This window comes from Passer domesticus, chromosome 4, assembly GCF_036417665.1.
Source record: "Passer domesticus isolate bPasDom1 chromosome 4, bPasDom1.hap1, whole genome shotgun sequence".
Classification (NCBI taxonomy): Eukaryota; Metazoa; Chordata; class Aves; order Passeriformes; family Passeridae; genus Passer; species Passer domesticus.
Window position 1 is genome coordinate 59,186,363 of NC_087477.1, and position 15,570 is coordinate 59,201,932.

General features: G+C 41.1%; 1 protein-coding gene and 1 long non-coding RNA gene across 9 annotated transcripts in view; both read left to right on the forward strand.

Annotated features, from left to right (window-relative positions):
- The first annotated feature begins 3,480 nt into the window (after window positions 1–3,480).
- Window positions 3,481–9,239, forward strand: LOC135299352 (uncharacterized). Its single transcript, XR_010361338.1, has 4 exons — window positions 3,481–3,614; window positions 5,709–5,869; window positions 6,201–6,324; window positions 7,585–9,239. It is a non-coding gene; the product is annotated as an uncharacterized LOC135299352 (long non-coding RNA).
- A 4,863-nt stretch (window positions 9,240–14,102) lies between these two features.
- The window catches only part of GABRG1 (gamma-aminobutyric acid type A receptor subunit gamma1), a 54,211-nt gene continuing 52,743 nt past the window's right edge, over window positions 14,103–15,570 (forward strand). For 6 of the 8 annotated variants that reach the window (XM_064418273.1, XM_064418279.1, XM_064418274.1 and 3 more), the window contains exon 1: window positions 14,110–14,367. Coding sequence is in view for 1 of the 8 variants with exons in the window: in XM_064418270.1 (XP_064274340.1) it covers window positions 14,276–14,367 (92 nt within the window). In the remaining 7 variants the exon portion in view is untranslated. Of the gene's footprint in view, window positions 14,368–15,570 lie in introns of all 8 variants that reach the window. The other 2 variants (XM_064418271.1, XM_064418272.1) reach the window with 1 other exon arrangement.

Genomic DNA, 15,570 nt, shown 5'->3' on the forward strand with positions numbered 1-15,570 from the left:
TAATCTAATCAAATTTTATATTACCAATCTAGCTACAATGAGGCTAGCACATACAGTTGAAAGTAGCTAATTGAAACAATTTCTTATTTAAAATATAATTGTTGAACCCAGATTTCTTAGTCTCTTTTACACACACCTCTATTATTCTGGGTCAGAATATAGATGGAGTTACTGTTAAGCAGAACATAATAGGGGAGCATGGTTGTACTGTGGATCCAGCATCTGAGGTGCTTCACTGACAGGAAAATGGCAGTTATAGTAGGACTTCTTCCTCATCATTTCTGGTTTCACTTGGTGTTATATTTATGTGTTTGCTAACAAAATTTCTCTTTCTTCAATGATCTGTAAATTCTGTGTTATCATTGGGGTTTAGTATATGTAGTGTGTTTTCCATGTCTTAGATACTTGAATTTTGTTGCCTTTGTTACCTTTACATGCAGTCTACTACCCTGGTCTGCTGCCCTAAGAGTTCTGATGCCATCCTGCTCTTTCACTTTTAAGGGCAATTCTGCATTTTGTGCTTGAATTTTTGGAGAGAACTGGTTTTCTTCAAAAGCCTGGAGCTGTTCTTTCCCAGTAATGTAGCATTATATTGGCACAATCCAGTAAGCACACAGCCTCATTCAAGAGTAACTCAAGGGTTCATGCCACAAAGAGATGTGCTCTATGGGCATATCTATTTGTGTACTTATATGTTTTGGTAACCACTTGTTATTAAAACCTATTAGTTATGGCAGTATGACTGTTATGGAAATTGCTTTACCAGAGGAGGGATTTCAGTCACTAGAAATGGAGTAGCAGTTTTAAGAAGTTTACAGTGTGTTACTTCTGGTGTTTATAACTTGTCAGTATGAGTCAGTAGCTTCTGGAGCTGAGGGCAGATTTGAACAGTTGAATTCAAATCCTTAGTGCACTTTGCACATTGTCAAAACTGTGTAGGATTAACTATGGAGCAATTCTGTTTGAGTGCATTGCATGTGAAAAATTCATTGGTAGATCGGACTGGGATGCTGTTTCTCACTCATTGATTCCAGCTTGTTGGTATTATAACCACGATTTAATTCTGGTGACAGACTTACCATTTGTTTCAATCCATGTATGTTTTGCATAGGTATTTACACCACCTTAAGCAGGCTGGCAACAGAACGAGGGCAGACCAACATGCTGATTACCAAGCCCTCCCATTCAGGATCAGACATTTTGACAGTTACATATTTAAAATATTATTCAGAATTCCTTAGTGAAATCTGTGGACTGGCTACATTAGAATAAAGACTTATAAAAATAAAATTCTGGAAAGGAGTTCTTACAGAAAAGAACTGGGGAAAAAACTTCCATAAGCTGCCTTGGTTGAAGATCTTCAAGGTAGTGAAGTTTGAGCTGACTTTTCAAAAGGGTATTTGAATAAATCTAGCAAGGAGTTCAAAAAGATTAAATAAAAGATTTAAAGGCATTAAAAAGTACTAAAACTTATAGCAATTGATGGAAAAGTAGTGTCACCAAGACCTGGTAGCAGAACACTCCCCTGGTATTCTGAGAAATCAGCTCCAAAAAGTTAGCCTTTCTTAAGACCTTCAGGTACCAATCATCAATTCTTATCAATTCAAGCAATCAAATATTCAGGGAGCTATTCAAACCTAAAATTCTGATTGAGAACCACATCGTAAATTGATCATTAAACAAACATACCTCGTCTCCTACCTCCTGTAGCTCTTTGTTGAACAAGAGCTAAGTGCTCTTTGCTTTCAACTTGTCTGTTTGACAAATACAGCCATGGTAAATCGTAAGCAACTGCACATAACCTCTGCTTTGCTTGGAGTTTTTCACAATTTTTTCAGAATTGGTGGAGACATGGTGTACTTATAAAGCATGGTGTAAACCACCAGGGTGAAGAGCCAGGTGAAGTATTCTGTGAGCAGCTGGCTGATGTTTCATTATTGACAGCCCTTGCTCTTGTGGTAGACTTTAACATGCTGGATGTCTTCTGGAAACTCAACACAGGAGGCAGCCTGGGAGGTTCCTGGACCGTGTGGAAGGTAATTTCCTGACACAGCTGGTGAGTGAGCCTACTGGGGTGGAACCCCATTATCCCTGCGGTTCACAAGCAGAGAAGGCTGGTGGGAGATGTGGTGGTTGGGGCTGTACTGGACACAGTGACCATGAAATGAGAGAGTTCTCAATTCTTGGTGAAGTAAGAAAAGTGGTCAGCAAAACCTCTGCACTGAACTTCCACAGGGTGATCACTGGCGTGTTCAGGACTCTGTTTCAGAGGGTCCCTTGGGAAACAGACCTTAACAACAAAGAGATCCAGGAATGTGGGATATACTTTCAAAAGTAAATCTTAAAGGTGCAGGAGCAGACTGTCCCTATGTGCTGAAACACAAACCATCATGGAAGAAGACTGGCCTGGTTGAACAGAGGGCTGTTGCTGTAACTCAAAGGAAATAAAGAGAATTTATGACCTTTGGAAGAAGGGACAAACAACCCAGGAAGAGTACAAGGATGTTGCTAGGTCATGTAGAGAGAAAATTAGAAAGGCAAAAGCTCAGCTAGAACTCAATCTGGCTACTGCTGTGAAAGATAATAAAAAATGGTTTTATGAATATATTAATGACAAAAGCAGGGAAAAGGAATATCTACATATTTTTATTGGATGTGGAGGGCAACATGGTCACCAAGGATGAGGAAAAGGCATGAGGTACTTAGGTACTCCACACTTGTCACCAAGGATGAGGTACCTAATGCCTTCTTTACCTCAGTCTTTAACAGAAAGGGCAGCTATCCTCAGGACAATCAGCTTCTCACTTGGTAGACCAGGACAGGGATCCCCTGCAAGCCATGAGGATGTAGTTAGTGACCTGTTGCTCTACTCAGACATAAATCTATGGGGCTGTGTGGAATTCACCTGTGGGTAAGGAGGGCAATATGATTTTCTCTTACTCTATAGGAAAATTTGTTAGATTTGTAGATAGGCAGATCCTACTGTTAAAGGCTGCCACCACCACAATCTACAATGTGAGAGTAGTGTTTGTGTGTATAGCAGTTACTTTACTTTTTCAAACCCATTCATTCCAGAAACACTCCAGCAGTGCAGTCATGATTCTGTACTTACAGCTGAGAGAACAGGACCACTGCAACAGAGTGCTACGGCATATGTGCTAATAAAGAAATGTGGTAGCTTGAACAATTTAGGATAATACATCTGTTTAATTTTAGATTAGCACTTGGTTACTGAAACACTTTAGCCTGTTCTCAGGAGCATCTTTGAATTTGTGAACAATGATATTACTGAGGTCAAGCTGTACCGGCCTGAAGATAATCTATAATTTGGATTTAAGCACTTTCCTTTCCAAACACATGTATCAGTAAACCATACAGATGACTTAAAAAATGCTACTTTTTTTTTCCCCCTGGGTATAGATTAAAAAAGCAAGATTGTTTCAGTATAGTGATTTTTTTTTTTTACCAGACTGCTTCTCGAAGGAAAATTTGATGTTATTTCAGAGAGCATTCTTACAAGATAAAAGCTTATTGTGCTATCTTGAAATGTCTCTAAACAAAAACAAAAAGAAAAAACCAAAAACAAAAAAGCACCAAAGACTAACAGATGTAAGGTAAGATGACATTAGGTACATCTAATAACACATCCTGCCATTTTACATTATCCAAACTCTATTTAGATGCAATTTAATCTTTGGATTTATTTGCAATACTTTCTTAATCACCAATGGCTTGAACAGGATTATTAACTCATCTGTCCTCAACAGATGCAGAGTGTAAGGTCACAAGTTGTCACACGTCTTGAAGAGTTGTGTACTTGTGAATAGGCAGCTTATTTTGAGTCCAAACAAGAAATAGGGTCTCCTGGTAACACATTCACATAAGGTTCCAGCCAGAGTACTTGCTGCTAGCAAAAGTATTCTGATCAGGAATCAGGATGATTCTTCATCATCCTGAAAATGCAAGTTGCTTTCCTTCTTAAAGACAGTTAGTATTTACACACCATGACAAAACTGTTCTGTGATACCAAATTTGACTGGGGACTACATCACTGCTATTGAAGAGTATTTTGTATTTGCAGTAGGCTCTGGCAATCCCTGGGGTTTTTTTTGTACAGCTATGATTCACTTTATCTGGGCTTACACATGGGCTACTGCTTGGCACAATGTGAGTGTGACCCAAAGCCAAGAGGTAGCAGCAATGTCTTTTCCATTGCTGCAATGTTCATACCTTGGTTCTGGCCAGGATGGGGTAATTTTTTGTAGTAGCTAGGAAAGAGTATGGCCAGGGCCCTGATGTGTTTTGATCCACATCACCTTGCTACCTCATGGGAAAAGGACTCTCCTTCTTCCAGGAGAAGGGGATCCTCTGGTTTGAGTAAACAGTATGGTCAATGGAGTGGTCTGGTATTTGTTTATTGTTGGGAGTTTTCCATGCAGATTGTTTATTTTTCTTACACCTTTAGTTATTGTTGCTGTTACTGTTTGCTTTCTCATCTCATTGCTGTTTCCAGTAAATTGTTCTTATCTCAGCCCATGGAGGGGGTGGGAAGGGAAGCAGTATGTGGATTTAGTAAAAATGCTGAGTTGGAGAATACCATTCCTAAGCAATAATTATTTATTACAAGGGGCAGATCCTATTTTGTTATAAACCCAGCATGTAGAGCTACAACAAAGATGAGCAAAAGTTGAGTCTCCCATTCTTGCCATGATTTCCCAAGAGAGCACAGCTGTACTTCAGATAATGCTCACAACCAGGCTATAAATGCCAAAACCTGGAGGCAGGACTTTATCAGATGACAAGGTAACAATCTACTGGAAGCAATTTGTGGAACTAGCAAAGCCAAGCAAGGTTCATGACAGACACAACCTCTGCAGAACAACAACACTGAAAAGAGTGACTGCCTTTATATTTCCCTTGCTTTTTTTTTTTTAAATAGGATTTTCCATCCAAATCCTACACTTTTGACTAAGTGCATTTTGTGCAACTACCTCATAAATTTAATGACGTAGTTTAAGAAATTATACAAAGTCTTTAATACTGTAGTAGCTACTTTGAGAAATGTCTGGGGTGAAAAAGATTCAAGCTGGAAAAATGGAAGTAGGTTTATAGTCCTGTGACAATAATCTTTTCATAGCAGAAACAGTGTGATGCAGGAAGAGCTGAAAATTCTACTGTAAATAGGTATCCAGATTCTGGTGCTGATCTGGAAGGAAGTAGGAACTGTCACAGAATATTATGAGTTGGAAGGGATCCACAAGGATCATTGAGTCCAACTGGCTCTGCAGAGGGCATCTCCAAAAGTTACACCCTGTGCCTGAGAGGATTCACTCACCAAACACTTCTTGAACTCTGTCAGGCTGGTTTAGTGACCACTTCCCTGGGGAGCTGTTCCAGAGCCCAGCCATCCTCTGGGTGAAGAACCTTTTCCTGTTATCTAAGCTATTTTCCCCTGACTCCATTCCCTTGGGTCCTGTCACTAGTCACCAGAGAGAAAAGATCAGTGCCTGCCCCTCCTCTTCCCCTTGTGAGGAAGCTGTAGATTGCAATGAGGTTTCCCCTCAGTCTCCTCTTCTGCAGGCTCCAAGTGACCTCATACAGCTTCCCCTCCAGACCCTTCATCATCCTCATGGCCACATTTTGATGCTTTCTAATAGCTTTATGTCTTTTTTCACACTGTGGTGCCAACACTGCATGCTATGATAAAGATATATGGAAGATAGAGCATGGAAATTCCTCAGCTCTGGGACACTGGCAAACACTGCACAAATGGGAGTTTCTGCTCGACACCTGTCATAAGCCTGTGGCACATTGAGACTGGCAGCAATTAACATACTGCAGCCTTTGCAATATTTCCTAAAAAATAAAGGTGAGTCTCTGGGTGGACAATATTTTTCCAGGAGCTAATCAGAATTTAATGGAAAAAATATTAGTACTTTAGAAGAAATAATTTAAAGTAAAGGAGATATGAAACAAAATAGATAAGAAAATTAAATTACATTTTATTTTATTAAATCAGACTAAATTATAATGATGTTTATCAGACTACATGGTGTAGTATACAGTGTGATCACTGAGGTGAATTTTCACAAAGACATGCAATGCTTTTAACAGCTATTAGGGAAATTAAAGACTCTGACATACAGAGTATCATTTGCAACATAGTTGAAGCAGAATATGAGTAACAGCAGTCTTGTCAGTGGTATTATTTTAGGAGATATTTTCAAGAGAATGATCCTTCTCTGGAGTAAATCAACCATTCTTAAGAATAGTCATCAATGATGCAAATCAAATCAGCTGCTTCATCAATCTCCAATCAAAAGGGTGAGTTGGTATTGATAATCATAACTGATAATGGCCTTCCTGAGAGCATATGATAAACCACAGCATAATGTGTCCAGTTTCAAAAATAGTTGATTTCTCTGTTATTCACTAGAATTAACTCTGCACAGCAGTATTTTTTTTTTGTCATGCTAGAATGCTGAATTTTCATCATGCAAATGCCGGAATATGCAAGTCAGTGATTAAAGACAACCACAGAAAAAAGAATTTGTCTAGGAGCAACAGACCTAAGACTAAGGGTCTTCTATTTTCTGGTATTGTTTGAGAGGGAAAATTATTCTTCTCTGGAACATGTTTAAAAGAATATAAAAATCAAAGCACTTTCATCATACTGATGATGCAATGAAGTAGTTTTGAAAACATACCATGAAATATGTCTTTAAAATATTGGCAGACTTCTGTATTGGGATACAGTGGTATATGCATATATTCTTTAACCTCCATGCTATGCCAATACTGTTAAATGTCTATATGTTTGATATTATCCACAAATGATTTCTGATTATCAGAAATCATTTGTGGATAACATCAAACATACCTTACACAATCTAGTGAGGACCTGTCATAATAAACTACTTTTCTTTCAATAATTAAACTAGGGATGAATGCTGGTTTTACATGATGTATTCTGACACAATCCTACAAATGTAGATAAATCTATTGACCTGACAGCTGAGTTTACACCAAGGTATATTGTTGGGCAGTTCTATCTGATTATGTAGTGAATATCCAATAACAATTAAAATAATTTGATGCTCAGCTAGATCTCTGCTTATTTCTCTTGTAAGCACAGGAGATACTTCTGACTGCGATGTATTCAATTGGGGTATTAAACATTTGTTTCATAAAGTGTAGTACAGTAAGCAATAACTGGAAGACAGAAGAGGAATCTTAAGAAAAATGGAGATGCAAAAGGATAAATGCAGTGAAATTTTAGAGAATGTAAAAGGAAGCAAAATACAATCTAATATACCAAAAAGCAATCTCTAAATATCTGAGACTTTTGTTAAAATTGAGAGACCTAGAGGTCAATTAATAGCAATTGTAGAAGTTCAGCAAGTGACATAATATATATTGCAGGCAGAGTGCTAATGTTCTGGACAGAATTACTTTACTCTTCCTTTAGATTTGCTATGGGATACTGTTACCAAGAGTTTAAATTGTCATTCTGGAGAAAATGTTTTCCAATTATCACACAGACCAGCCTTCTGAACAGACCTTTTTATCTCTTGTGCTTTGCAGATTAAAAAACTTCTTATACTCTAAGGAGGATTACTCAGGATAGGGTCTACTGAAAAGGCACTTTCAACTTTCAACAAAGGCTGGGCCAAGTATCAACTGAATCTTTTTGAAACTGGAAAAAGTACAGACCACAGTCTTTGCCTGCCCCATTATTTTTCATTTTCACATGTCTTTGTCCTCCTGATCTGGCTGGAACAGTAAGTGCTCACAGTAGTCAGGTAGAACAGCTGCCCTGTTAGCCTCTAACAAAATAAGACCAGACAGATAATCAAATAGTATTCTCCTGAGAGCATCCTATAAGCTGTGAAATTATCCCTATTCTTAACCATTTGAAGGGAATATTTGTCCTAGCTGGAGACAAGAGAAATCAGCAAAAAGAAAAGATTTCTTTGCTATGGGATTTTGAAGTATGGGTGAGCATACCCCAAACATACACTGGCACACTGTTTTGCCATGATTCATGCCAGGGTCCTAGTCCTTTAATAATTTACTGTGGCTTTGGCTAGACTGGCAAATACTGGAGCGAAATAGAAGCAGATCTTCAGAGACAATCCATCCACTGTACCCAGAACCCAGCAACCACAGTAAGTGTGGTTTGGAGGAGATTTACTTTAGACCAGCGCCAATCTAGTTCCATGGACAGAAGACCCATTAGCGCTGGAGCACAGTACATTCCAGCAGTCCTGGTCAGCACATTCAGAAAGATGCTGCAATCACCTTCATGTACCTCGTGGCCCACTTTTCATTCAAATGCTCCTCATTTGCATTGCAGTACCAAGGTAAACCACATACTCCTTGTACATTTGTGTCACTGGGGTCCACTGGGTTGAACTGTGTCTCTTCCTTGACAGGAAAAAGAGAGCACAGATGGGAGACGAGTTTGAATAGTGCTCACCTCCTGCACATGACTTTGGGGTTGTCCAAGCTGGATTTGGGGTTGTTCAAGCTGGATTTAACTTCCTAAAGGAACTAGAGTGCACCTTGGTGTAAAACTCCCTGTAAGACTCTTTGCCTTGTCTGCAGCATACATGTGCCTCACGCATGGAAGTACCTCCCCTCTTCTCACTGGTCACCTTATTCCCTATCAAAGTTGGCTGCCTTTGAGGATGTGTTTTGACAGATGGTAAATCCAGGCTCCTGAGAAATCCAGGGTCCTGGTGTTTGTTTACTGGGAAATTGTCAGATAGGTGAAGGAGAAGCAAGTCAAAATTGTGCTCTTAGGGTGAAGAAGAGTTAGGGATTGTGGACTTATGCCTTGTAAAACAGGAAAGACCAAAAAGTATTTATTTGCTGTTTGCTGGCTTGTGATGAAAATACTTGAAGATCTAGTGAAAGGCGATGACAATAGTAATAGACCAAGAGAATGTGGTTTGAAGTTATCTTTCTGCACCTAGGCACTCCAGCCTAGTTATCACAGATCTGTTTTACTTCAATTTGTTTTTCATTTTATCTTAATGAGGAATGGAGAGGACATGTAACATGCTAAATGTAAAGGAATATCATCTTATATACTGCAACATCTCCCCTTCCCCTGGATTCAATGATAGGTGCCGTCTTCCTTCTTCATCAGCTTTTCTCTACTTGAGATTACTTCCCTTGCTTAATTTTTAAGTGCCGCTGAAGATGTGTGTATGTTAGTAATCATTTTAATGAGTAATGTGAGTAGTTAAATCAATGTACAGAGATGAAATCCTCATTAAAATAGTATTTAGTTATGAAAAGTGAGAATTTTATAATTTATTTTCTATTAAGATGTTGACTGTTTCACTGAAAGCAATTATTTTGTGGTTCAAATCACAAAATACAAGATGCACTGAAGTTACATTTCTGCATCTTTCTCCTCCTGTGGATATCCACCACCATCAAGTCTAAAGGCCTATTTTAAAAAGGCCAGTACCAAAATGTTTTCATTAGTTTTCTTTATTTTTTGAGGCGTTTTTACATTTATTGTAGTACTATGCTACTGTGCTGTTTAAGATAGATCTTTAAATTTATATTCAGGTAGGATTAACCATGATGATGCATATTTAAAACCACATTTTCTGAACTTCCCTAAGAAGAATGGAAGTGTTTTCATTTGGGTACAGGTTTTAAATACCATGCATATGACTCTGTTCTTATGTTTGTGCTTACTCAAATGCAAGCACACAAATTACATGTGTGTACATTTTGAAATTGTCCCTTCCCATGACAAGCAGATTGGACTAGATTACCTTTAAAGTTAGATTACCTAAAGTATTCTCTGATTCTATAAATCTAAGGTGTGAGGTGCACACAGGAAATTCTTTTGTGAATACACAGTTAAGGTCTGCATATGCAATTTCATCAAAATATTGTTATGCAAACCTACCCTTTTGAAGACATGACTGCAGTGGTCCTTGAGCTCTTGCTGTTCTATATGGGGATTTTTTGGTGGAGGACAGAACACCATAATAATTTGTTCTTCCATCTCCACATGCTGGATAACTTTGTTCTCAGCAGGTAAGTGCTCCTTAAAGAACCACATGAGAGCCATTAACTTCCCTCAAGCACAGTGAACGAAGATGGGCCATCCACTAAGTCCACGTTTTCAAGGCTCTTATGCACTCAAAATGGTATGCAGGCATACAAATCTGGCATCAATCCTCATATGCTCCTGTCAGAGAAGTAGCTCTATCCAAGAGAAATACAGCAGATGTAGGATGTCAGCTATGTAAAATTACATAAGAGTGTTTTTAAGTTCCTCTGTGGTCCTGAGCAATTGAATTGTGAAGAATCAAAATGCTCTTCAATACTAAGTGTGAAGCCTCCCAGGTGAAAAATAGAGTAATATTTGCTTTTTATTTATTAATGTGGCAGATTTTTTTTCCTCTCCCTTCTATTTGGACTTCAGCTTTAATAATGAAAATTCTTTCTCATGTACTTTTAGATGAATCACAGATTGTAGGTACCTTGTGGTTGAATAGGTGACTTCCAGACTGGAAATCAAGAGCTTGTGCTAAGTGCTTTTACTCCTTTTATAGTGCATGAGGTTAGGTGTATTACTATGGAATCCAAATCAATAATTACACTTTTAAGAAATTAGGAAGCTGGTAATCTAGCCTGGCTGTGTTTTAGAGTCTTTTACATTGGATTATCCTTGCACTCCTTAAATCTGAAGAGTAGAGAAAGCTTTCCAGTGAGCTTGGGCAAACTTTAGGTGCTGAGCTGCTCAAATTAGTGCTCCTCCTGTTTGTATGAGTATTCCTCTACAGGCCTGGAGAAATTTCAGTTAATTCTGAATATATGTCTTCTCTTGATTTTCTACTACTAGGCAGCAGCTGATAGCTGAGATGTGATTTTACATTTAGGTACTTACAATCTTTACCAAATGTAACCCATTAATTATTTTTATTTTTCCATTTGTCAGCACATCATCACTTCCCATTTTATAATTGATATTCTACACTGTGATGATATTAACCTTTTTTTTTCCTACAGACTTTCTGAAACTTTCATCTACAAATTTTTGTTTCTTCTCTTTGAAACCATTAGTTCAGTGAGTAATCAGTTAAATACAATAGTCTCAAGATCAGATTTGTAAGAACTCAACTGTTTAACATGGATAGTTAATTGCTAACAGTAGTCTCAAGCAGTTTCTGAAAGTTGGCATTACTTTCCTACTGACCCCAAAACTATGCATCTTCTTTAACAAATTTCTGACAGACCTAAAATGGTTTTGAAAGACAATAAATTATGAAGCTCTGTTCTTCTATTGATAGACTCATTAAATATGACTGAAGAAGATAGAAATGTGGTTTTCCATTGCAGAAGCCATTCTGGTTTGTTCCTCCTTAGTAATAGTAGTGATGTGAATCCTACAGTTTTCTTTAACTTTGGTTAATTTGATGTTTCTGAAATGATGCTTAGCAGGTCTGAAGAGACATTATTAACTCGTTTCTTCACCTTACTGGGTTTTTTTTTAAAGATGGCCTTCTTACTTCCAGCATCAGAAGGTGTTTTTAACTGAGAATTTAAATACTCTTGTTAGGTCAGCTGTGCCAGTACCAAGCAGAGGAGAAATAGTTGCAGGCCTTAGTTACTAACTCACTATCTTTTAGTATATTGTCCTGTATCAACGTCTCCTTCTTTTGACACTCAAGTAGGTGATTTCCCCAGCTTTTCTTTGATATTCTCTTTTCTATCTTGCAGTTTTAAAATTCATTTATTGGTTTTTTTGTTTTCCTTAGGAATACAGACAGTCTGAGTTGATTTCTTTCCCTTCATGTTTTCTTCTGATGGTGAAAGTTTTCTTTTTGTTATTTTCTGTTCCCCGTTTGCTTTTCAAAATTTTATACCTACTTCTCATCTAGTATTTTACTTAATTACGGAATAATTTCTTTTCTAGTTTTTAGAGGGATGGATTTCTATTGTTTACATGAAAGTACGAGAAAAATTTGGGACTAGCTCAAATCAGCTTGTCCAGATGTTATCCTTAGTTTTGTGTCATTTGAGAAATACCATTTGCACTGCTTTTATTTTAATTTTTTTAACAGTACTTCTATATGCCTTACTGTTCTCAACCCCAAAATCAAATGAAAAATTCCATTTTCTCACTATTCATGCTACATGTTATTTTAGCTGTAATCTTCCACCTCTTTCACTGCTAGCAAGCTGCTGGATCTACACCGGAGTGAAATTAAGTTTTTAAGTAGATGCTCCAAACTGCTCATGTAGAAAGATGTCTTGGTATCCTGTAAGTATGTTTAAACTTCTAATGTCAAATTTTTGCAGTAGTTACTTTAATTGCATATCTTTCAGTGACAGGGTGGAATTTTATACACTGGTAAAGAGCTTTAATGATTCCACAGACATCAGAATGCAAAGACATAAGCATTCATTGCATATTTTGCAAAATGCAGTCAATTTGACAGATAAATTTATAATAAACCTAAGGACCATGGCCATTTTCAGGGCAGAGGGACTTCCCAGAGAGAGGGGGACTTGGGGGTGGGCTGTGCCCATTGTCTTGCTGAGAGAATCAGCAATCCTGCTTCTTGGAGCTAGTGCCACCAGCTGCAGCAGAGGAGCTGCTTCTGCACTTACTCTGTAATAAATGCATATGCTCTGAGCTCATGCCTTCGCCATCATGCTAGGATGCTGCCTGCTGTGTTAATCCACCAGTAAAGAGACCTCAGGTCATCCAATAATATGTGCCTTTACCGTCTGCCAGTATCCCCAGGACTGGCTATTAATTTTCAAGTTGTTGAATGTTCATTTAATGTACTGCAGCTCTCTGAAGCATGGTGAGTTTCTTTAACCATTAAAGCAGTAAGCTGTATATATAAAATAACCAGATGATGATGTGTAAGGAAGACATAACACTGCTTTTCATAGGAAGAACCACTGGACGGGGGATTATTTACATTTCTGTACAGTGACAGCTTGACTCAAAGGAGGATGATGATGATGGCTGTATCACGGTTTGCTACTTCCACCGAGAATTCGGTGCACAGGTTACTCCCTAAGTGCCCTGTAGAGAGCTGCGAACAAGGGCATCGCCAGTCCGGCCAGGGATTTGGGTTGGTGGCAGCCTGAAGACGAAAGAAGAAACGCGCGTTACCTAAGCGCTGTTCCCCCGGGACGTGCCCACTCGCCCCACAGCCGGTCAAAGCCTGCGAGAGCGGAACCTGCGGCGTCTGCCGCGGCCGCGGCGCTTTTCTGCCCCGGGTTCGGGTTTGTGTGTGCGGGGTTGCTGGGGGCATGCCTGGCTACTTTCCCGCCTACATCTCCGGAGAGAGACGGGGAGGAGGGAGCAGCCGAGAGGAGACAAGAAGGGAAAAAGAAGGAGAAAAAAACCAACCAAATACCCTTGCGTTTTGCACGCCCTGGCACATCGTCCGCCTCCCGCCCGTCCCCCGCGGCGCTCCGCGGCCGCGCAGAGCCGCTGCAGCCGCCGAGCCTGCGCCGCTCGCGCCTTGGCGGCGCGCAACTCCCGCGGCTGCCCCTGCGCGCCCGGCGTGCCGCCCGCCTCCAGCACGGCTGTGGGGACTGCGGCTGCACGGGTGTGCTCCCTCTCCTGGGGACGAACGAGGGATGGCGGATGCCCCCTTCCCCGCGGCTAGGGCCGCCCCCCTCAAAATCTCGATCGTGCCAGACGTAGAGACGCGCAGACTCCGCGGGTGTCCGGGCGCATCCCCGCGGTGCTTCTACTCCCGGCTGCGGGTCTCCGCTAGGCAGGGAGGACCGGACCGGCTGCGTCTCTGAGAGTCGCCCTCTGAGTAGCCTCAAAAATAGAAATATTTAAATGTATATGTGTAGCTTTAAACATGTATTTAACATTTTATACATTTTGCCTATTTATATTTACATGTATATATGTAAGGTCTAGTCCATTTCCCTCTTTGCAGAAAAATAACCAAATCAATGCCACCCTTTCTCCCAGGCATGTTTCCCTTCTAGTAAAGGAGGCTCCACCTCTGCTAGGGATTGATTCGTCCAGCAGTTTTTAGGATAATTTATGAAGCAACCTGATGAGCCTATTGGGCGAGTTGCTCGGTCCTTGCAGAGTGGGTTTCTACCTGTTTGGGTGTTTTATTTTATTTTTTTCCCCCCTTCCCCTCCCCTCCCTTCCCTCTCCCTGCCGTGTGCCGCGGGGTGGTGGGATCGGTAGGGTCGCAATTTCCCAGGCTCTCCGGAGAAAACTCGGGCGAGGGAGAGCGGCTTCACGCTCATGGATGCGTGGGGGGGCCCCGCGCCCCGCTGGATCGGCCGCCGCGGGGCCCGGCTGCTGCTGCTGCTGCTGACCGTGCGCCTGGGGAGCGGGTGAGTACGGAGCTGCCCCGCCGCCGCTCCGGACCCGCGAACCGCGCCCGGGCTGAGCCCGGGGCTCCGGGCGGGGACAGGAGAAGGAGAAGGCGGCGTGTTGCGCCGCCAAACTTCGACCAGCAAAGGTGTCGGTGCTGCCGCTGTGGCTCCCGCGGGCGGCTGCGGCGGGAGCCGGCACCGGCAAAGTAAAACTTCAGTCGCATCCCACTTGTTCGCTGGGCGGGTCGGTGAGTCCAGGCTCGGCTCGGCGCTGCTGAAGTCCCCCCGTGCCGAGGGCGGCCCGGCGCCCCGGGCCCCCCGCGCTGTGCCGCCCGTCCCCGGCGGCGGCTGCGGGGAGAGGGGCCGGGAGCGCGGCCGCGCCGCCGCCGCTGCGGCTGCCGGTGCGGGGCACCCACGGCGGCAGCGGCACCTGTGCGGGGCCCCGCGCGGCTCCGGCTCCCGCCGCTGCAGCGCTCGGCAGCGGCATCCGCCTCACGCGTGCGATGGAGCAGCGCAGCTGCTCAAGTCCCAGAAGTTGGAAACGTGCGTTTTAAGGGACAGTTAGAAAATTGAGCTGGAGACCTCTGAAGAAACAACAGTTTGGTACAGCTGTGGTCATGTGTTATTAGTACCCATAACAACGAAAAGCAACGTGATAATTCAACTTCATTAACGATGCAGAGCTAATGTGGACCATTCCACAGGTTTCACTCATAAAAATCACAAAGCAGCACTTTAAGTATAAATAAAGGGTATTTTACTGTTGCTCAGTGTGTGTTTCTTTTAAATGAAAGAAGTTATCATTCTAGAGGATATAAAAATGTGTAGTGTAAAGGCTGACAAAAAAAAAAAGAAAATAAAGGGAAAAATTCTATTAAAAATTTTTAAAGTCCAATATACTCTACACCCCTTCCCCACACTGAATGATGTGTGAGGTACGTTGATCTCACCACGTCTTTCATCTTCAGAAGGCTGCTGTGTTATCCTAGTCAAAAAACCACTGATTATACTTTTCTTAACCTGTGTCTTTTAAAACCTTGATAAATTATGGAAGTGTTTTTCAAAGGCATTGATGAAAATGATACCAGTGCAGCTGTGCATCTTCAGAATGTTTCTTAATGATCATAGTGTACTTCAGGTGTGAAAGAAATTATCAAGTGGTTTGAGAGAAAAGAATATGCATGCTAATTTATCAGTTCAAAGACTTTGTTACAAAGGAGG